At 37.6% G+C, this 23,004-nt stretch overlaps 1 protein-coding gene across 8 annotated transcripts in view; it reads right to left on the bottom strand.

The window, feature by feature from the left end:
- ANKHD1 (ankyrin repeat and KH domain containing 1) overlaps positions 1 to 23,004 on the bottom strand; it is a 130,095-nt gene that overhangs the window by 20,685 nt on the left and 86,406 nt on the right. For all 8 annotated transcript variants that reach the window (XR_013394881.1, XM_077937106.1, XM_077937107.1 and 5 more), the window contains 10 exons: positions 20,549 to 21,307; positions 12,612 to 12,757; positions 12,342 to 12,453; positions 11,705 to 11,850; positions 10,613 to 10,755; positions 9,595 to 9,808; positions 7,785 to 7,960; positions 7,430 to 7,592; positions 4,348 to 4,443; positions 3,770 to 3,886 (listed from right to left, as the gene is read on the bottom strand). Coding sequence is in view for 7 of the 8 variants with exons in the window: in XM_077937106.1 (XP_077793232.1) it covers positions 3,770 to 3,886; positions 4,348 to 4,443; positions 7,430 to 7,592; positions 7,785 to 7,960; positions 9,595 to 9,808; positions 10,613 to 10,755; positions 11,705 to 11,850; positions 12,342 to 12,453; positions 12,612 to 12,757; positions 20,549 to 21,307 (2,072 nt within the window). In the remaining variant the exon portion in view is untranslated. The remainder of the gene's footprint in view (positions 1 to 3,769; positions 3,887 to 4,347; positions 4,444 to 7,429; positions 7,593 to 7,784; positions 7,961 to 9,594; positions 9,809 to 10,612; positions 10,756 to 11,704; positions 11,851 to 12,341; positions 12,454 to 12,611; positions 12,758 to 20,548; positions 21,308 to 23,004) is intronic.

Genomic DNA, 23,004 nt, shown 5'->3' with positions numbered 1-23,004 from the left:
AGGCTGAGGCAGGAGAATGCCGTGAACCTGGGAGGCGGAGCTTGCAGTGAGCGGAGATCTGGCCACTGCACTCCAGCCTGGGCAACAGAGCCAGACTCTGTCTCAAAAAAAAAAAAAAAATAGAAAAAGGATCTGAATAGACATTTCTCCAAAGAAAATATACAAATGACCAATAAGCACAGAGAAAGATACATGTTCAATATCATTAGCCATCAGGGAAAACCAAATCCAAGTCACAAGATATCCACTTCATACCCACTAGGATGGCTACAATCAAAAGACAGATAATAATATTGGTGAGGATGTGGAGAAATTGAAACCTTCATACACTGCAGGTAGGAATGTAAAATGGTACAGCCATTTTGGAAAATAATCTGGCACTCCTTCAAATAGTTAAACAGAGAACTAGTGTATGATTCAGTAATTCTATTCATAAGGACATGCTCCAGAGAAATAAAAACATTTTCATACAAAAACCTGTATACTTATTTATAATTGCATTATTAAAAGAAAAAGTATCATGATCAAGTAGAGTTATTCTAGGAATGCAAGAGATAGCTTAATATTTTGTTGATAAAGGAAGAGAAAAAGTATGATTATTGAAAGATGCTAAAATTTTGATAAAAAATTTTAGTTTAAAAAAACTTAGTAAGCTGAAGAGAGAAGAAAATTGCTTACAATCATTGAGCATTACTTATAATTGCCAAAAAATGGAAGCAACCCAATGTCCATTAACTGATAAGCAGATAAACAAAATGTGGTCTATCTAAGGATAGAATTGTTTTTGTATTTGGCAATAAAAAGAAATAAAGTACTGATTTCATCTCTAACATGGAAGAATTTTGAAAACATTTCACTAAGTGAAAAAGCCAGTCACAAAAGACCAAATATGGTATGATTCCATTTATGTGAAAAGTCCAGAATTGACAAATCTATAGAGACAGAAAGTAGATTAGCAGTTACCTAGGACACAGGGATTGCAGTGGGGGAATGGGAATATGATAGCTATAGAGTGCAGGGTTTCTTTTTATGATAGTCATAATGTTCCAAAATTGACTGCTGATAAACGTACAATTCTGTGAATATACTAAACAACACTGAATTACATAACTTTATTTATTTTATTTTGAGACAGAGTCTTGCTCTGTCACCCAGGCTGGAGTGCAGTGGCAAGATGTTGGCTTACTGCAGCCTCCGCCTGTCGGGTTCCTGCAATTCTCCTGCCTCAGCCTCCCAGGCAGCTGGGATTACAGGCATGTGCCACCATGCCTGACTAATTTCTGTATTTTTAGTAGAGACGGGGTTTCACCATGTTAGCCAGGCTGGTCTCGAACTCCTGAGCTCAGGTGATCTGCCCACCTCAGCCTCCGAAAGTGCTAGGATTACAGGTGTGAGCCATTGTGCCCAGCTGCGAATTACGTAACTTTACATAGGTAAATTGTACGGTTTGTGGAGTGAATTTCACTAGTGCTCTTAAAAAAAAATATTTATGTGGCATCTATTTATGTGCCTAAAATGCAGCTATCATGATCTTTACAAATGACTGATAAATTTCACTGTAAAAATCCTGACAAGAAGCTATTACAAAAATGATTCTTTGCTACTTTATAGAATTTATTTTAATTTTTTTTTTAAGTAGAGACAGGGTCCTACTTTGTTGCCCAGGCTGGTCTTAAACTGCTAGTCTCAAGTGATCCTCCTGCCTCAGCCTCCCAAAGTGCTGGGATTACAGGCGTGAGCCACCACACATGCCCAGCCTGTATTTCTTTTTCTGTGAATTGCCTATTCACATGATCATTTTTTATTATCTTTTTTCTCCTAATGATTGTAAGCAAACTTTTCTTTTCTCTTTAGCTTACTTTTTTTAAATCAAAATTTGCTATCAAAATTTTAGCATCTCTCAATAATCATACTTTGTTTCTTCCTTTAATTAGCAACAAAATATTTTCATGTTAAGCTATCTCTTGCATTCCTAGAATAACTCTACTTAATCATGATGTTTTTTCTTTTAATATAATTTCTGAACTCAGTATCAACACTCTCATTTTCCAGGTAAGCAGACTGAGCCTCAGAAAGGCAACGTTTTAGTTTGTTTGTTTTAATTTTTCCATTATAGCACACATCCTAGGATACTAGATAGTCTTTAATTGGGAATCTAATAAACCACTTGTAACCCAGATTTTATGATAAACAAATGATTTCCAATGCTTTACTAAATCTCTTCACACACCAATGTTAAAACCACTTAGGCAGTAATGATGTCATTTGGTGAAATGGGATTTTTTTTTCTTTTTGAGACAGAATCTAGCTCTGTCACCCAGGCTAGAGTGTAATGCTGTGATCTCGGCTCACTGCAACCTCTGCCTACCGGGTTCAAACAATTCTCCTGCCTCAGGCTCCTAAGTAGCTGGGACTACAGGCATGCGCCACCACGCCCGGCTAATATTTGTATTTTCAGCAGAGATGGGGTTTCTCCATTGTTGGCCAGGCTTGTCTCAAACTCCTAACCTCAGGTGATCTGCCCGCCTTGGCCTCCCAAAGTGCCGGGATTACAGGCATGAGCTACTATGCCCAGACAGGATTTTTTTTTCTTTTTTTTTGAGACAGGGTCTTGCTCTGTCACCCATGCTGGAGTACAGTGGCACAATCATAGCTCATTGCAGCCTCAACCTCCCAGGCCCAAGTGATCCTCTCGCCTCAGCCGCCCGAGTAGCTGGGACTATAGGTGTGCACCACCAAGCCAGGTGAATTTTTTAAACTTTTAGTAGAGGCAAGGTCTCACTATGTTGCCCGGCCTGGTCTCGAACTCCTGAGCTCAAGCCATCCTCTCGCCTAGGCCTCCCAAAATGCTGGGATTACAGGTATGAGCTACTGCACCCAGCCGTAAATTGGGATCTTGCTCAAAATCTAGTCCTTCCCTTATATTTGGGCTCAAAATATATTATTTTGAATGACAGGTCAGAATCAAAAAATTGATTGTGGTTCAAGAATCAAAGGAAATCTGTTATTTCCTTTGAATCATATATTGTTAAGAATATTGGTCATACAGGTGACAAGTTTATTCTAGCAGATTTTCTTTTTGTCTGAGATGGGGTCTCACTCTGTCACCCAGGCTAGAGTGCAGTGGCACAGTCACAGGTCACTGCAACCTCTGCCTCCTGGGCTCAGGCTATCCTTCCACCTCACCCTCCCAAGTTGCTGGGACTACAGGCACCTGCCACCATGCCTGGCTAATTTTTTGGGTTTTTTTTGTAGAGATGGGGTTTTGCCATGTTGCCTAGGCTGGTCTCAAACTCTGGGGCTCAAGCAGTCCACTCTCCTTAGCCTCCCAAAGTGCTGGGATTACAGGCATGAGCCATGACATCTGGCAATTTTTTTTTTTTCTTATTTTTAGAGACAGAGTCTTGATCTGTTGCCTAGGCTGGACTGCAGTGTGTAATCATGGCTCACTCGACCTCCTGGACTCAAGTGATCCTTCCATTTCAGCCTCCTGAATAGCTAGGACTGCAGGCATGCACCACCATGCCCAGCTGTTTTTTTAATATTTTTGTAGCGATGGGGTCTCACTCTGTCACCCAGGCTAGAGTGCAGTGGCACAATCACAGCTCACTGCAACCTCTGCCTCCTGGGCTCAGGCCATCCTCTCTATGTTGACCAAACTGATCTCGAACTCCTGGGCTCAGCCCCTCAAAGTGTTGGGATTACATGTGTGAGCCACCACGCCCAGCCTCAATAATTTCTAAAAAGGAAAATTATTTTTCCCACTCACCTTTTCCAGATCAAGTTCCTTTAAAAGAATACTTGCATTCTTATTTGCTTCTGCAGCTTGCTGGTCTTTAGCCTTCACAATGGTTTCAACACATTGATGACATTTTTTCAACAGTTCCTACAGCAGGAAATAGAATTATGTAAATATATAATGAAACATAATATAAAGAGGCCAAATAAAACTTAAGCTGATGAGCACATTAAAGTCCAGAGGTTAAAGCTCAAACTGAAAAGTCACTAAACCAAATGAAGTTATCCTTTGAGTCCAGTCATGTATCAATCTTCCACAAAAATAAGACACCATTTCCCTAAAAACCTGCATGTCCTTAGGAAGCCTTCTCATTAGGCTAATGGTTTAGTACCTTAGTGTAGTCACTGTGACTATGGTCCACAGTAGAAATCTCAAAATAGTTTATCAAAACTATTATACCCCTCTATTTTACAAATGGAGAAACAAAAGCATAAAGAGATCAGGTAACCAACCTTTCAGAATATAAAAAGAACAAGTTCCTAACTGCATACTTTGGCATATCATTCCACAAAGAACAAAAATGTGCTTCAGTAGCATATTAAACTTACCTTATCTGTAATTGTTGCTATGTATCTCATGCATTCTATATCAGAAGGGAACTGATTCACTTCCTTTACCAAATATTGAACAACTTTTACATGACCCTATAAGAAGTAGAACAATCTTAGACAAGATAGCATGAAAAGAAAAAGTATTATTCTTAAGAATAAAAATAAAGTAAAACAAAAAAAATTACAAGGGAATCCCTTGATTTTGCATATATGCTTACCAATTTAAGAATAAAAAGGCAAATACTTTCAAATAGAATATTAAGTTTAAAATGAAAATTATGAAAATAAAATAAGCATTCAGCTTATAAACAGAAAAGCATAAAAACAAGAATGTATGCTCAGGAGTGGACGGTGGACTAGACAACATTTCTCCTGAAGTTAATCCCACTGAAAAGTAGAAAAGGCTTTTGTAGAAAAACAGTTATCTCCTAGAATAAATCTATTAGACAAACATTGGTGATATAAAATGAACCTCAGTGTAAAAGAGAAATGAATCCTAAAACAAATAATTTTTTAAAATTTCAAAGTCTTACTTTGCTTCTACTTCACTAACTAAACAAGGTGTACTATCACAACTTTCTGAGCCTTAGGACTTGAATCTAAATAAAACACTTTCTAAATGCCATTATCAAGGGTTGGAAGATCTATAATCAATTCTAAGCATATCTTTTTCTTTTTTTTTTTGGAGACGGAGTCTCGCTGTTGTCGCCCAGGCTGGAGTGCCATGGCGCGCTCTCATCTCACTGCAACCTCCACCTCCCAGGTTCTAGCAATTCTCCTGCCTCAACCTCCGGAGTAGCTGAGGTTACAGGCGCCCACCACCATAACTGGCTAATTTTTGTATTTTTACTAGAGACAGGGATTTACCATGTTGGCCAGGCTGGTCTTGAACTCCTGACCTCAGGCAATCCACCTGCCTCGGCCTCACAAAGTGCTGGGATTACAGGGGTGAGCCACCGCGCCCTGCAAGCACGTCTATTTTAATCTAACCAAGCTTGCATAGTTTCCCTTCCTACTAAGGTTCTAAAACATCCTCAAGAATTAGTGTGATGGAGATAAAAATCAGAGAAATGCTTGCCTCTGGGGCAGGGAAGTGATTAAAAGTGGGCAAGAGGGAACCTTCTAGGGTTACGGAAATAATTTATATGTTTATGGGGTATGGGTTACATGTATGTATACATTTATCAAAACTAAACCACGTACCTTAAGATTCATGTATTTCACTATATGTAAATTGCACTGTGCTAAACAACTGGGTATATAAACAGTGCTGAAAAAGATGGTCATGACTTTTGTCCTCATGGACCTACCAGTCTAGTTGGCGAGACAGGCATTAAAATGGTAAGTACATGTTTGAAGATATATTTACAAATTGGGATAAGGAAAATCAAAACTCATCTATAAAAGAGAAGCAGAGGAACCTTTTTCAGATTAGGTGTTAGTGACATACTCTTTGAGAAGCGACATGTAAAATTGGAGCTAACAGATAAGTAGAGAAGTGAGTTAGGTGAACAGCAAGGGAAAACATTTCAGGAAAAGAAAACCAGTGAGCAAAGGCCCTGAGGCCATTGAAAATTTAGTGCATTTGGCCGGGCGTGGTGGCTCACGCCTGTAATCTCAGCACTTTGGGGGGCCGAGGCGGGCAGATCACAAGGTCAGGAGATTGAGGCCATCCTGGCTAACATGGTGAAACCCCGTCTCTACTGAAAATACAAAAAATTAGCCGAGCGTGGTGGCGGGCGCCTGTAGTCCCAGCTACCTGGCAGGCTGAGGCAGGAGAATGGCGTGAACCCGGGAGATGGAGCTTGCAGTGAGCCGAGATTGCACCACTGCACCACTCCAGCCTGGGCGACAGAGCGAGACTGTCTCAAAAAAAAAAAAAAAAAAAAAAAAATTAAGTGCATTCTATGCCAGTAACTAGAAAACACAGTGGGCAAAAGGGGATACTAGCATAAATGATTTGTCTGGGGAGGTTGACATGAAGCTTATTATGCAGGTCTTTACAGGCCCTAATAAGTAGTTTATAGTTTGGGAAGCTATAGCAATGGAAAGGCTTTGAAAATACAGCAGATAAGTGAACTTTAATATATATGAGAGGCTGGGCATGAACTTTAATATATATGAGAGGCATAGCTCATGCCCATATCTTAGCACTTTGGGAGGCAGAGGTGGTAGTATTGCTTGAGCCCAGGAGTTTGAGACCAGCCTGGGCAATATAGCAAGACCTCGTCTCTACAAAAAATAAAAATAAAAAAAAATCTGAGCATGGTAGTGCACACCTGTGGTCCCTCCCAGCTACTCAGGAGGCTGAGGCGGGAGGATCACTCAAGCCTGGGAGGATGAGGCTATAGTGAGCTATGATCATGCCACTGCACTCCAGCCTGGTTGATAGATTGAGACCCTGTTTCATACACAAACATACACACACACGCATGCACACAGAAGATACAGTAAGTTTTTATGAAAGTCTACTCCTTTTTGTTCCTCTTTAGGTAGAAAAAAATCCATCTGCATATAAAAGTTTTTCTTAAATCTTCTATTTTATGAACAATATATCACAAATAGAATAGTCAAGACACCAAGTGATTTAACAACCAAGTTGCTTATAGTGAACTACCACATAGCTCTTAGATTTGGCCACAAAAGAATGGAAAGATAAGGTCGGGAGCCTGTAATCCCAGCACTTTGGGAGGCCGAGGCGGGCAGATCACAAAGTCAGGAGTTCGAGACCAGCCTGACCAATGTGGTGACACCCCGTCTCTACTAAAAATACAAAAATTAGCCGGGCATGGTGGCGCACGCCTGTAATCCCAGCTACTCAGGAGGCTGAGGCAGGAGAATCGCTTGAACCTGGGAGGCAGAGTTTGCAGTGAGCTGCAATCGTGCCATTGTACTCTAGCCTAAGTAACAGAGTGAAACTCTGTCTCAAAAAAAAAGAAATGAACGGAATGATAGCAGTGATTTTTCTATGGAAATATACTCAATTCTCCAAGATAAACTTACCTTTCTCACACATTTTTTAACTTGGAATTGGCTTAAAATTACTACATTTGACCTTTCTTCCCCCATATCAAATTACCTTGCGAAATGCTGACATAAGGGGTGTGATTTTCCGGTTATCTGCTGCATCCACATCAGCACCTGCTTGCACTAGCAACTGCACAACATCAAAATGACCTCCATTGGATGCCAGCCAAAGTGGTGTATTTCCCTTTTTGTTACGAACGTCAATGTGGGCTCCTCTATAAACAAAAGCATATTAATACAGTTTGTTTCCTATAAGAAGAGGCTGGCTTTTTCTAGTTTTTCTTTATCATCTTCTTTTACAAAATAACTTACAAATAATCTTTTCTTAACGATGTCAATAAAGTAAAACAATGTTATTAACTTTAAAAGCTCTGAAAAAGTTCTACATATAATAGAAAAGTACTCACCTATGAATCAGGAGTTCACAAAATTTGTAGTGACCTTTGTCTGCTGCTATTGTTAAAGCAGTATCTCTTGAGGAAGGCACAGGGGGAGCATTAACATCCGCTCCTTTATCAAGAAGAACTCTTCCAACCTCTGCATACCCTCCAGAAGCTGCTTCCATCAAGGGGGTAAGACCAGTCTGTTTAAACCAATAAATTATGCAATTAAGTCACATAATTCCTTTTTTAAACTATTCCATGGACCAAAACTAAGCTACATAATTTCTTTAAAAAACTGAAGCAATTAACTTTTAAAACAATTCTAGTTCTGATTAACTCTCATAAAAGAGCTAAGCAATATTCTGCCTTGAATTTTACTAAACAGCAGTAAAAATTGTTACTCAGTTAGACATGCTAGAATGAACTTAAAACATGTTATGTCACGCTAAAAAAAATTCCGTAACTTCTATACTTTTATGAATTTACTCAGATAATTTCTCTGCACAATGAATAGAGATATTAAAAATAAGTAGATTAAAATCACTTTATAAATTTTTTGCATATGTGCCTTTGGTACATTAGTCTCCAACATTTTTTCAAAGGACATTTCCTACTGGTACTATCCAAAATAACACAGATTTCTCTAAGACTTTTAATGGATAAGTGACACACAATGAATACTTGTAATAGAAAAAGACAAACTGAATGACAGGAAAGACTCATTTCTCTTTGTGTAGTAAAAAGCTATGGAAAAACTACACTTCCTCATTACTTAGATTAAAAGAATGTAAATGTTGCACTAAACTTTAAGAAGTGAGAGGAATTTCAGGGAAAAAATACAAGATTTCCAGTCAAATCTTTCCAATTTGAAATGAGCACTAGATTCACTGTTGACTATTAAAAATTCCACCCAACCTATGTCTTTCCAGAGTTCTAAGAACCTTGCAGTTCTAAGCAAAGAAATTAAAGCCAATGACATACTAACTCCTATTTTCTTTTCTCTGTGTGTGTTTCCTGCATCTATGGAGATTATTTGATGACTCTTCTCCTTTATTCTTTTGTTGGGGGACCAGGGGGGACAGAGTTTCTCTCTTGTTGCCTAGGCTGGAGTGCAATGGCGTGATCTCTGCTCAGTGCAACCTCCACCTCCCAAGTTCAGGTGATTGTCCTGCCTCAGCCTCCTTAGTAGCTGGGATTAAAGGCACCCGCCACCACATCCAGCTCATTTTTTGTATTTTTAGTAGAGACGGGGTTTCACCATGTTGGCCAGGCTGGTCTTGAACTCCTGACCTCATGTGATTCACCTGCCTCGGCCTCCTGAAGTGCTGGAATTACAGGCGTGAGCCATCGCGCCCAGCCTCCACTAACTCCTATTTTCTTAATACCAAATAGTCATGAAACTGTCAAAATCTGCCATGGTCAAATTAGATGTTAGTTGCCCTAAATTTTTAACTTATGAACTAAATTTTTGCTTGGGATTTTTACAATGATAAGCACATGCCTCATTAAAAGAGTTCTTTAAAAGTCTACAGTGTAAGAATTAATACAAAATAATCTTACTACATTCAAAAGTTGTAAGCTGCAGTATTAATAGAAAGCTACTCAAGGCTGAGGTTGGGAAAAGTACTAATTCTGTTTTCTTCATTGTCCTTAATAAAAGTCATGATGGTGACAGTATGTCACTCACTACTATACAGCATAATCCCTCAATTCTGCATTGGGGTATCAGTTTTAATTTATGATAATTTAAAATATTACATTCAATTTGTGTTAAAATATCATGTTCTTTCTACAGAAACGTATCTGAAACAGTTGACAAGTAAAAAATGCTTACCTTTGCCCTATGTTCAACATTGGCTTTTCGGTCCAGAAGCAAACTCACTACTTCTGCTCGGCCCTGGAAACAGGCCAGGGTGAGAGCCGTGTTCCGATTGGTCTCTATCTGGGCATTAATGTCTGAACCCATATCAAGCAGCAATTTTACTGCAGGAACATGTCCATTCATTGCAGCCAACATCAGGGGAGAAATACCTAGTTTACTCCCAGTCCTAAGGGGGGAAACGTGCTTAGAAAATTAAAATAATATATTGCCTATTATTTTAGAAAAGCATTAAAAATGAAAAGGTTTCACTAAAAAGAGAGGTTTCTAACATCAATGAATAGATTTTACTTGTTTCGACCAATAATAAAGAATAAGAAAATGTCACAATTTAAAACATAATTTCTGGCTGGGCGTGGTGGCTCATGCCTGTAATCCCAGCACTTTGGGAGGCCAAGGCGGGCAGATCACCTGAGGTCGGGAGTTTGAGATCAGCCTGACCAACATGGAGAAACACCATCTCTACTAAAACTACAAAATTAGCTGGGCGTGGTGGTGCATGCCTGTAATCCCAGCTACCTGGGAGGCTGAGGCAGAAGAATCGCTTGAACCCAGGAGGCAGAGGTTGTGGTAAGCCGAGATCACGCCATTGCACTCCAGCCTGGGCAACAAGAGCAAGACTCTGTCTCAAAAAATAAGTAACTTAAAAAAATAAAATATAATTCCTATTTAGGGATTATAAATTTCCAACTATATATAATAAAATACTATTTCTGAGATCAGATGAGATTGGGCATGTTTAGGGTGGTAGGCCATAGAACAAAATACTTTTTGAAATGAGACCTCTTTATAAGCAGCCACATTACCGAAATAAGCTGAGATTATTTATAAACACATTATAGCTGTAATAATTGGCTTTGCAACTTTAGTACTATCTTAATTTAAAATGGTATCTGTCAAAATGTTTAGAGGTAGACATTTAACTCCAAAGTAGTAACTACTAAACATGAACAATAAAATGAACAGGTAATACCTTGAATTAATTTCTGCCCCAGCATTAAGCAGAATCTTAATGATATTAACATATCCTCCAGACGCAGCTAGACTCAGTGGTGTATAATCAGATACGTTCCTATGTTCTTTATTTGCACCTCGAGCCAGCAGCAAGTCTACCACCTACAAAGTAAAATATGGAGAAGAGAGTTTACACCAACGGCTCAACTTACAACGAAGGAAACACAAAGAAACAGGACTTATAAGATATATAAATATCTGATATTTTAATTACATTTCATTAGACCTTAAATATTGAAATATCAGCACTAGAGAAATGGATTCAATTTCAGGAATTTAGAGCTTTGAAATCCCAAGTATACTGCAATAACAAGATGTTACCCTTTCTATTTGTCATTTATTGGGCAATAAATTTGCATTTCATATGTGTTATAATTGTGATTCATTTAATTTGAATAAATGTAAGGATTAAGATAATTTTTATTTGGCTTTAACGGCAAGAAACAGATTTTTTAAAAGGGGATTTATGGCCAGGCATGGTGACTCATGCCTATAATCCCAGAACTTTGGGAGGCCGAGGCAGGAGGATCCCTTGAGGCCAGGAGTTCAAGGCCAGCTTGGGCAACATAATGAGACCTCATCTCCACCCTCCTGTTCCCTCCACAACCCCCCACCAAAAAAAGGGCATTTACATTCCCATAAAACTTAAGAGAAGTACCCATTCCTCAGAAAGTATATGGAGCATGTCAAAATACGTGCAGGGCCAGACATTCTGGCCCATAACTATAATCCCTGTACTTTGGGAGGCCGAGGAGAGAGGATTGCTTGAGTCCAGGAGTTTGAAACTGGCCTGGGCAACAACACATGACCCCATCTCTATAAAACAGCCCTAGCTACTTGGGTGGTTGAGGATTGCTTGAGCCCCAGATTTCAACGTTATAGTAAGCTATAATTGCGCCACCACTCTAGCCTGGGAGACAGACCAAGACCCTGCCTCAGAAAAACACACAAAATACATGCAAATTTTATTCATGTAACTAAAATACGAATCATATGCATATTTTAAAATACAAGCAAAATATTTACAAAATGAAAATTAACATTAACATACCTCCTGACGTCCACCAGAACATGCCAATGAGAGTGGAGTATCCTTAGTTCGTTCGGACTGTGCTTCTATATCTCCACCTTTATCCAAAAGGATTTCAACAACTCCAACATGCCCTGCTGTTGCTGCCAGGATTAGTGGTGTAAAACCTAAATCAGAAAATGAAAATCTTAAAACAAATTTATGTTTTTAAATTTTTTTAAAGCCACTGTTTACAATTCTCTAGCATTTTAGCAAAATAAACCCTTCAGGGCAGACACTGATAACAATTTAACATAAAACTGCTCTAAACCCTTATTTGTTAGTGACAAAAAAACCCATAAACACCTAATTAAAAAACTAAGTAAAAATTATTAAAGTTTACACTCATAATGAACTCTGATGCCTCTGTATGAACTACCTTTGGATTAAGAAGGGCAACCACAACTTGCTCTATTTCACTAACGATCTACAGTCTAGTTTTTGAATTTTTGGAGAATTATTTGGCTCTGCAGAAAAATGAATCTGGATATTTCTAACTGAAATAGGCTTATCCATCTTATCACTGAGATAGTCTAGGAACTATTTATCAATAATAAAAAAGTTAAAAATTATTTTCTGATGTAACTACACTTGGATTTTATTTCTGACTGATATTTACCTTTTTTGTCTCTATGTTCAATTTTGGCATCCCGTGCAATGAGCACAGATACAAGTTCTTCATGACCACCTGCACAAGCTAGTGTTAATGCTGTGTCATGATTGCTCTCAGTCTAGGAGAAGAAAAAAAATAAGTTAAAAATTTTTTAACAGAAGTTACCAATTTAAGAGCAAATAATACTTCTTTTCACAATAAGTGTAGAATGATAATTTTCCTTTCCAAAGAAAATCAGAATGTGCAGTATAAGTTTAAATAAAGCAATCTACTCACATGTGCATCAATGTCAACTGAAGGATACACAGGAGGCATTGATTGGGAAGCCACATTGCTTGTAGTCTGTGAACAGGATTCAGGTGTAAGACACTCTGTGGTCTGAGAAGAACTGTTGGAACCAGTGGGCAGTCTGGTACTCACAGCTGAAAAACAATATTCATATTGCTAAATTCCACTTAAAAGAGTAAGGTTATTTACACACAGAAAAACACAAAAACAGAAATTTCCATAGCAGTAATATATAGTAATAGTAAAATCACAAGCTTTGGAATCAAACAGACCTACATTTAAATATTAGTTCCAACACTGACTTTCTGATCTTGGGCAAGTAATTTAACTTCTCTGAGCTTCAATTTTCCCTATATGTAGAATGGGGATAATAATGGTACCTGCCTTGGAAGGTTATTGGAAAGACCACGTGAGACAATGCAGATAAAATACTTAACACAGCACCTGATATTTAGTGCATATATATTAAATAGTAGTTTTTTACATTGCCAATAGGGAGGAAAAAAAATTTCCAAAAATAAAAGTAAATAAAAGGAATTCTAGATTTTAGTTTGTAAAAGTCAATTAGATAAAAATATCCTGTGTACAATTCAAAAAAAGGGGCCTGGGGTGTGTCTGTAATGGCCCACACCTGTAATCCCAGCACTTTGGGAGACTAAGGTGGGCATCACCTGAGGTCAGGAGTTTGAGACCAGCCTGGCCAACATGGTGAAACCCCATCTCTACTAAAAAAACAAAAAGCTAGCCGGGTGTGGTGGTTTACATGCCCCTAATCCCAGCTACTTGGGAGGCTGAGGCAGAAGAACTGCTTGAACCCAGGAGGTGGAGGCTGCAGTGAGCTGAGATCATGTCACTGCACTCCAGCCTGGGTGACAGAGCTAGACTCCATCTAAAAAAAGGGGGGGGGAGGGGAAGGGAGACAAGTTCAAGTATTTCTCACATAAATAGCAGGGAGTATGTGTTTTCAAAATTCAATATTTATTTTGAAAATTTGTTAAAAAATCAATATCTGAAAGTCCAACTATTTTTAAAAAGAACATTGAAGTTCTATTTGAGATCTCAAAATGTGGTTTGAAAACTGAGTTAAGGCTGGGCGTGATGGCTCACACCTATAATCCTGGCACTTTGGGAGGCTGAGGTGGGCACATCACCTCAGGTCAGGAGGGTTGGGAGTTCAGGACCAGCCTGGCTAACATGGCAAAACCCCATCTCTACTAAAAATACAAAATTAGCTGGGCATGGTGGAATGCGCCTATAACGCCAGCTACTCAGGAGGCTGAGCCAGGAGAATCGCTTTAACTAGGGAGGTGGAGGTTGCAGTGAGCCAGGATCGCGCCACTGCACTCCAGCCTGGGCAACAGAGACTCCATCTCAAAAAAAAAAAAAAAAAAAAAAAGAAAAGAAAACTGAGTTAAAAGAAATTATGTATTTTATATCTCTGAATATTTCTTATGTTTCATAAGAGATGGAGTTTGACCACAGAGGGAAACAGGACCTATCTCAGGGATGTTGTGAGTAGTCTAAGAGATACTGTATATAAAGCATTTAACACAGTGTTTTTGGCAAATGGTGTGTGATCAATAGATGTAACTATCAGATATTTTATAGAATTGTCAATACTATTATTCATTGTATTGAAAAATAAAAACATTACTATTCACTCAAGAAAGGAAAAACTCAGAAAAAAACATATAATCAGTAATAATATACAAAAAAATCAACAAAGCATCAGTGATGGCAATAACCTTACATTTGCACCCAGATTAAAAGTCAGTCAAAAACACACAAGACTTAAAGAAAAATGTAAGCATTTTAAGTGCTGGAAAATATTTTCTGTCTAGAATTTTTGATATGACTAGATCACATTCAAAGATACTATTCACAGGTGTGAATGACTCAGTTTAGCAGATTACTAGTTTAAATAAGTGAGCAAAGTTTAAGATGCCCAGATATGTTTCTACATGAGCTACCCAGCTCATCCCCACCAACATACATAACGATCTTGGCAATACAAATTTCTCCAGCTTCTGTCATCACATAGATAACTAGTTAGTTACAAATAGGAAGAATTATTACATATGTTTGTTTCACTTATAAGAATATGCAAAATGGAAACAAAGCCTTAAAATTTTTTGTCATTTTTTTCCTGGAAGAAGTGGTCAAGAAAAAATAATAGTAATAATGGAAAATTGTTGTCATTCAATGAGTTAAAAACAGATACTATTTTGTTACACCTCCTGGAAATAGCTGATATGTTTGGAAAACTGCTTGAAAAAACAAGACACTGAAGATTAATATGTTACAGAACCATTCTAACAGTAAGACTTCAACAGTGGTCCCACAATTATTAACATATACTTTAGTAAAGAACTACTTTTCTATCAGTATTTTATTTATGTTATCTCATCTCTCTTTTTTATTATGAAAAACAGGTATATAAAAATTTTCTTGAATAGTTGATTAGAGTGCCATGCCAGAATGTGATGTTATAAGAAACTTCTTCACAGAGTTGGCTTTTAAAAAGTACTTCTGTGCATTTAACAGCTTTGTTAACAAAAATGTGTTGTTACAATAATTACTATACATTTTTGTACTACATTATCCTAGAAGCATTTTTTCACTCCATGTAATAATGACAGTCAGAAACATTCCATAGCAAGTGCCTTTAATAGGACTAATCACAAATGAAAAGTTATAAAACTAGAAAATAGCAAGAGATTTAAAAAGTGCATGTGGAATAAAGGTTGTATTAAGAGATAATTACACCAAGAATATGACATTTTCATAAATTCTAAAATACTTCCTACCTCTGAATGAAGTATCTCTGAAAGTGACCACGACAGACTGCTACCACAAACGTCTATATATATAATTCAAATTAAACTTATACGGCATGCTTTTTTTTTTTTTTTTTAAAGAGATAGGGTCTCTATGTGTTGCTCAGGCTGGTCTTGAACTCTTGGCCTCATGCAATCCTCCCACCTTAGCCTCCCAAGTAGCAAGGATTACAGGCGCAGAGTCACTGTGTCTGACTATTTATCCACTATTTTAAAATGAGGTGAGAGAAGAAGTAAATACAATATTCTACCGGACTTTTTATGAAGTTGAAGAAAGTTTTGTAGGCAATATGGAAGACAATAAATATTATTTAAAAATCTCACTGATACTAGGTGTACATAAAATATGTTGTGAGTTTTTTTTTGAGATGAAGTCTCGCTCTGTCGCCCAGGCTGGAGTGCAGTGGCACGATCTCAGCTCACTGCAACCTCTGCCTCCAAAGGCACGTGCCACCATGCCCGGCTAATTTTTTTGTATTTTTAGTAGAGATGAGGTTCCACTGTGTTAGCCAGGATGGTCTCGATCTCCTAACCTCATGATCTGCTTGCCTTGGCCTCCCAAAGTGCTGGTTAGATTAAAGGTGTGAGCCACAGTGCCCGGCTGTTGTTAGTTTTTAAGAAATTTAATTGCTATAATCTGTTTTATGTATTGGTAACTTTATTAAATAGTTCTATGTAAATAAAAACCTATGGCCGGGTGTGGTGGCTCACGCCTGTAATCCCAGCATTTTGGGAGGCCAAGGCAGGCAGATCACAAGATCAGGAGTTCGAGATCAGCCTGGCTAACATAGTGAAACCCCGTCTCTACTAAAAATACAAAAAAATTAGCTGGGCGTGGTGGTGGGCGCCTGTAATCCCAGCTACTTGGGAGGCTGAGGCAAGGAGAATCGCTTGAACCTGGGAGGCAGAGGTTGCAGCGAGCTGAGATGCGTGACAGTGTGAGACTCAGTCTCAAACAAACAAACAAACAAACAAAAAACTCTATAAAATATTAAGGTTAATCAGAAAAAAATATTTAAAGATTTTATTTTATTTATTTATTTTTATTTTTATTTTTGAGACAGAGTCTCGCTCTGTCCCCCAGGCTGGAGTACACTGGCGTGATCTTGGCTCACTGCAAGCTCTGCCTCCCGAGTTCACGCCATTCTCCTGTCTCAGCCTCCGGAGTAGCTGGGACTACAGGCGCCCGCCACCTCGCCCGGCTAATTTTTTGTATTTTTAGTAGAGACGGGGTTTCATTGTGGTCTCGATCTCCTGACCTTGTGATCTGCCCGCCTTGGCCTCCCAAAGTGCTGGGATTACAGGCGTGAGCCACCGCACCCGGCCTATTTAAAGATTTTATTGCAAATCCCCTTAAGAGGATTTCTTAATTACTTTTTAATTCTTAAACCTATATTCACTACTACAGTTATTTAAAGATACTTTAACAATTTAAGAGCCTATTAAGATGCCAATGATAGTAACAACATAGTAAAAAACCAAAAACTGTATTAAAACTTACATGTACATCAAATCTTAATATAAAGATAAGGGAAATGATTAATAGAATTTCAAAGTCTAAGGAAATAACAATACTTAAAGATAAATCAGAACTTTAAGTTGACACATATGCATGCATATTACATCTAAGGTTCTTAAACTTGGCTGAACTGAGTTTGAATCTTGGTACTTACTAGCAACTTAATTTCCCTAAGCTTCAGTTTTTCTTTTTTTTTTTTTTTTTTTTTGAGACACAGTCTCACTCTGTTGCCTATGCTGGAGTGCAGTGGTGTGATCTTGGCTGACTGCAAACTCCGCCTGCTGGGTTCAAGCGATTCTCTTGCCTCAGCCTCCCGAGTAGCTGGGATTACAGGCATGCACCACCATACCCGGCTAATTTTTGTACTTTAGTAGAGATGGGTTTGACCATGTTGGCCAGGCTGGTCTCGAACTCTGATTTCAAGTGATCCGCCGCCCGCCTCTGCCTGCCAAAGTGCTGGGATTACAGGCGTGAGCCACAGCTCCCGGACAGTTTGTTTTTCAACAGAAAAATAGAGGTGGGAAAAGGACTTATTTAAAGTATAATTATAATTAGCCCATGAGATAAAGTATATTTACCATTTATTATAGAAGTTGGTGCATGGTAAAAGCTCAATAAATGTAAATAAATTGATATTAGTTGATTTCTCACCAATCTTCGTTCTACATTAGAATTGAAAATTTTGGTCAGGCGCAGTGGCTCATGCCTGTAAAACCAACACTTTGAGAGGCCGATGCAGGTGGATCACTTGAGGTCAGGAGTTCAAGAGCAGCCTGGTCAACATGGTGAAACCCCATCTCTACTAAAAATACAAAAATTAGCTGGGTGTGGTGGCAGGTGCCTGTAATCCCAGTTACTCAGAAGGCTGAGGCAGGAGAATCGCTTGAACCTGGGAGGTGGAAGTTGCAGTGAGCCGAGATCAAGCCACTGCACTCCAGCCTGGACGACTGAGTGAGATTCTCTCTCTCAAAAAAAAAGAAAATTTGACTAAATATTTCTAGAGCTGCTCAATGGTAAAAGCTATTTTGAATTTCTTTAAATTACTTTATATTCCTAGACATTTGAACTTTGAGAATGACTTGCTGTTATGGTAACTGCTAAAAACCCAATGCTCACTTTCAGAAGGACTTGAGGAACCATGTTCCTAATCAAGAGTTTATATAGTCTGTTTGGAACTATATCATGTATGACACATATCAAACAACACACTAAAGGGCTAAGTTAATCAGCTAATCAAGTTGCAACATTAATAAATTATATAAACAACTTATCACAACAAATACTTTGAAAGAATAGCAATAAGGAAAAAATACTATATTTAAAAAGTAAAATGTTTTGTTATCATACATCTAAAATTCTTCTAAAGTAAAATTTACTTCTAAAGTAAAATTCTAAAGTAGAATTTTAAGATGTACAGTATTCTCTCCTTTACTAATATGAGGGGTAAGAACTAGAGTTAAGTAAAATTAATTATATCTTTGTCCTACTCTATAATCTTACCAATATGTTAATATATTTTACATTGCAGAATTAAGTATTAACCTAATTCACCCTTGCCTTATTTATTTTACCTTCAACATAAGAAAATTAAGACAAACTTTGACTTAGGAAAATATAATATTTAAATTTAAGATGGGTACATCATCTTGAATAAAGAAAATATAATTACTGCCATATAGTTCAAAACACATAACCTTCATAAAAATGGAAATTTTTACATGAAGATAATTTTTGTACTTGTTGGCTGATTTAAAAGTTAAAACTTATTAATAAAAGAATATTGTACAATGTGGTAGGTATTAATGCCTAACACAAATTAAATTTTATTTGTTTACATTCATATTATATATTAAAAGATAATTTCTAAGCCAATTTTCTAAGTTTCATGCAAACTTTGTAAAAGACTAATTTAACAAATACTTCAGTGAAATAAAATTTGATGTCCCTTAACACCTACAAGTTCCTTTTAGAGCTGTTTCTACATTCTTTAAAAAAAAAAAAAAGTTCTAACATAACTGAACTGATCAGTAACACAGATTTCATAACTGCAAACTATGCACTTAATTAGGAACATTATAATGCTAGTTACAGAACCCTACATCTTAAAAATGTTATTCCCAGTTCACCAGTTTCATCATTATTATTCATAATCATACTTCACATTCTAAAATCTGTTTTTACCCAGATTATAAATTAGAATTCCAAATGAACTACAAGAATTTATTCATAATTTATAACAACTTTCAATGCTAATAATACAAAATTAATTTGTGCCTACCAACTGAAGACATAAAAACCCAAATTAAAGAACAAAGAGCCTAACTCCTTAAAATATTTCCCAGAATTTTAATTTTCTTTAAGAAAACTAAGGCATTCCTCCTCTGCACAATGATACCTATATACATATCAGAGGAGCCTCGAAGGCAATATGACAATTCTATAACCATTCGAAGTCATACACATGCCCAATAAAATTCCTGATTTCAGTAATCTTATTCCACATTTAAAAAGATTCAGTAAAGATCAGGAAGACTAAAGGCTCACAAAAGAAGAAAGGAAACTGAGATAGCATAATTGGGATGGGAGAAGGGGAGGAGAATATGACAAGAGGCAACAGACAACAGTAAGGAAAAAAATGTTGCAATCAAGAGACAGAGGACTGGCCTGCCTTTGAATATCACTCCAGCTACATCTTAGTTCTTGGTCTTCATCCACTGTCAACAGCCATTCTGGCTGCATTTCTGAACTGGGCTCTCATGGAGGTGATACATTCACCAGCCATCTTTAGGAAGGTAAATGATTAATTGCACTGTTTTCCCACTGCTGCAAGGACAATGAAAGGGAAAGTAAACTTGTGCACCTCATTTCATATCTAGTTGTAATTTTCCACACAACAATAAACAGAAACATATACTTCAAGGTTATCAGGCCTTTTTTTCTCTGTGTGTGTGTGTGTGTGTGTGGGTGGGTGGTGTGGCTGTGTGCTTTCATTAAGAAAGTTAATGCAAAAATTCCAATCTTCAAATCATCAAGTCACAATAATTTTAATGCACCTTAATCTTCTTACCACAAATATTATAATATGGAATACTTAGTTTTCTCTGAAAATCCCATTTAATTGGAAATACTTAAGTTGATCTCATAAAATTATAAATTAAAAAAGCAGTGTGATTTAAAATTTCCAGACATGAAAATCACCAGCAGGAAAATTTTAAGTACAATCTTATATGAATAATTCTAAAGCCTACAAAGAAATTCCACTTTGAGATCCCCTACCCAAGTCACAACACACGGTGGTTTTGATACCAAAGGTTTAAAATAAAGGATTGTGGCAACTTTATTTCTTTGCCTTTGCAATATGACAAAAAAGAAGAGGGGGAAACACACTTTTGTGTGTTAGTGCTATTGGGCTTAGTTAATTCACTTCGAAAAGACCTCAAGAAATGGGTAATTTTACAAACATAGTTCTAAAATGGAAAAGTACAAAGTCTATGTTTTTGGAGGGGTATATAAAGAAGTTGAGCACACAGATTAAAGAGAAATTATTACAGATATATTTCTTAACCCACCTGCTATCAGGTCATCAAGAGTGTCGGTAAGCGTCTGAGCTGGAGTTGCAACCATTAGTCCATCTGGTTCTTGAACTAACAGCCCCTGATCATGTCCAGTAATAGCAATCTGAGGCTGTCCTACTATCTGCTGATTACCTGATACTTTCTGAAGTTCAAGAGAATTTGTCCCATTAGAACCTAAGTCACTGGAAAAGTTACACTGTGGAGATGATAAAGGCTGGACTGGGACAAAATCAATCTGTTCTGCCGATGGTGGAGACTGTTGCTCATCATCAACATCATTATCTTTAAATAAGATTGTGTCAACCTGAGGTAACTCTGAAAAGTGATCCTCTGGGAGACTACCATCTCCTTCCCCTTCCGGGAAGACTCCTCTATGAGAGCACTGCTGGTGTAGAGACACTGTGTCTTTCTGACCTTTGGTTTCCAAGTATTCTTTGGTAAATTGCTGCTGTGTTTTCATCTGCAACTGCCTTTCCACTTTCTGCAGTTCTTTCAATATTTTCTTCTTCTTCTGGACTTGCTCTTCTCTGTTCTTTTTAAGTTCTTCTATCTTATCTTTGTTCAGAGGTTCACCTTGAATTAACTCCAGTGACTTAAGCTGTGCTTTTTCAATAGCACTAATTCTTTGTCCCAGTTCATTCAGCTTGCCTTCAGTCTCCTCAACTATGCACTCCAAAGGCTGGTATGGGTGAAAAGATGGCAGTAGGTCCTGATCTGCTACCTGGAGGGAACTGGACTTCTGCTTGGATGTACCTAAGCACATGAAAAATGTTTGAAAAAGTGCCATGCTAAAAAAAAAAAAAAAAAAAAAAGAAAAAAAAAAAAGAAAAAAAAAGAAAAGAAAAGAAAAGAAAACCAGCCTCCCCTCCCACACACACGGACCTCCCTCCCAAAACCCTTATAACTAATGTTATAGAATGAATGTTCAGAGTCACACCAGAGTCACACCAGTGTTAGGCAGGTTAAAGCCTATACTCATCTACTTCACGCAGCACAAACTAGGATGTTGCTAATTCAAAAACTGTGAAGTTTTAAAAATCTACTCTTTAGGACAGGAGGATTTTGGAAATTAAGTCAGGGGCAGGGAAAAGGAAAACAAAGAGGCGAGAATCTCAAAATTCTGCTGATTAGATTGGACTTTTTAAAGAACACCAAATCTAAAGCAGTATCAAAATAGCGCTGAAAATACCAGAAATGTTAACTGCCCATTTAGAACAATCATTCTTTTAGCAATATTAACTCTGCGAGCAATGCAGAGTTAACGCAAAAGACCAAAACTTACAGATCAAAGTAGGGGAAAGTGTTTTTCAGTCAAAATATTTTTCTTCTTATATTGAAATATGTGAATCAGTTTTTTCAAGACATGTCTTTCTAAAATTCTCCATTAAATATACCTTTAACACATCTGTACCGGAACACTGTTAAACTTACTACACAATGGACAACTTGCATTTAAATGAACCTTCAAGTAAATTCTGTCTATGAGAGAAACAATAAGTGATCCTAGGAGAAAATCACACTTTCCATTTAGGGTTACTCATACTGACAGTATATGTTAACAAACAGTGGCAATGTATATTATTTTAAGGTTTCAAATTACACTTAAGTTACTTCCTTTATAACAAATCAGCTGAAAAATAATTATCAATATTAATCCTAACATCTGGACATGAAATGAAGGACATAAATTTTTTTACATACAATACCTACTCTGAGGCAAATCTAAGTCTTAATCTTATTTAGAAGAAGTAGGACTAGGCTGGGCACAGTGGCTCATGCCTGTAATCCTAGCACTTTGGGAGGCAAAGGCAGGCGGATCACGAGGTCAGGAGATCGAGACCATCCTGGCTAACATGGTGAAACCCCGTCTCTACTAAAAATACAAAAAATTAGCCAGGCATGGTGGCGGGTGCCTGTACTCCCAGCTACTCAGGAGGCTGAGGCAGGAAAATGGTGTGAACCCGGGAGGCAGAGCTTGCAGTGAGCCAAGATCACACCTGGGCAACAGAGCGAGACCATCTCAAACAAACAAACAAACAAAAAAAAAGAAGTAGGACTATTCAGCAACAAAAAGGAACAAACTACTGATTCATGCTACAACATGAGTGAACCTCAAAAACATTATACTAAGTGAAAGAAGCTAGACACAAAAGACCACACATGGTGTAATTCCACTCATATCAAAAGACCACACGTGGTGTAATTCTACTCATATCAAATCTACAGAGACAAGGCAAATCTATAGAGACAGGGACAGTAGTGGCTGCCTGAGGTTATAGCAGTGAATATGAGGATCAGTTGAAAACAGGTATAAGAGATCTTTTTGGGGAGATGGAAATGGTCTAAAACTAGATAGTGATGATGGTTACACAGCTCAGTAAATTTACTAAAATTCATTGTATTGCACATTTAAAACAAGGGAACTTTATGGTATGTAAATTAAACAATAA

This window comes from Macaca mulatta, chromosome 6 (assembly GCF_049350105.2).
Source record: "Macaca mulatta isolate MMU2019108-1 chromosome 6, T2T-MMU8v2.0, whole genome shotgun sequence".
NCBI classification, from domain to species: Eukaryota; Metazoa; Chordata; class Mammalia; order Primates; family Cercopithecidae; genus Macaca; species Macaca mulatta.
Note: the sequence above shows the minus strand (reverse complement) of the source record. Positions and strands in the feature narration are given on the sequence as shown.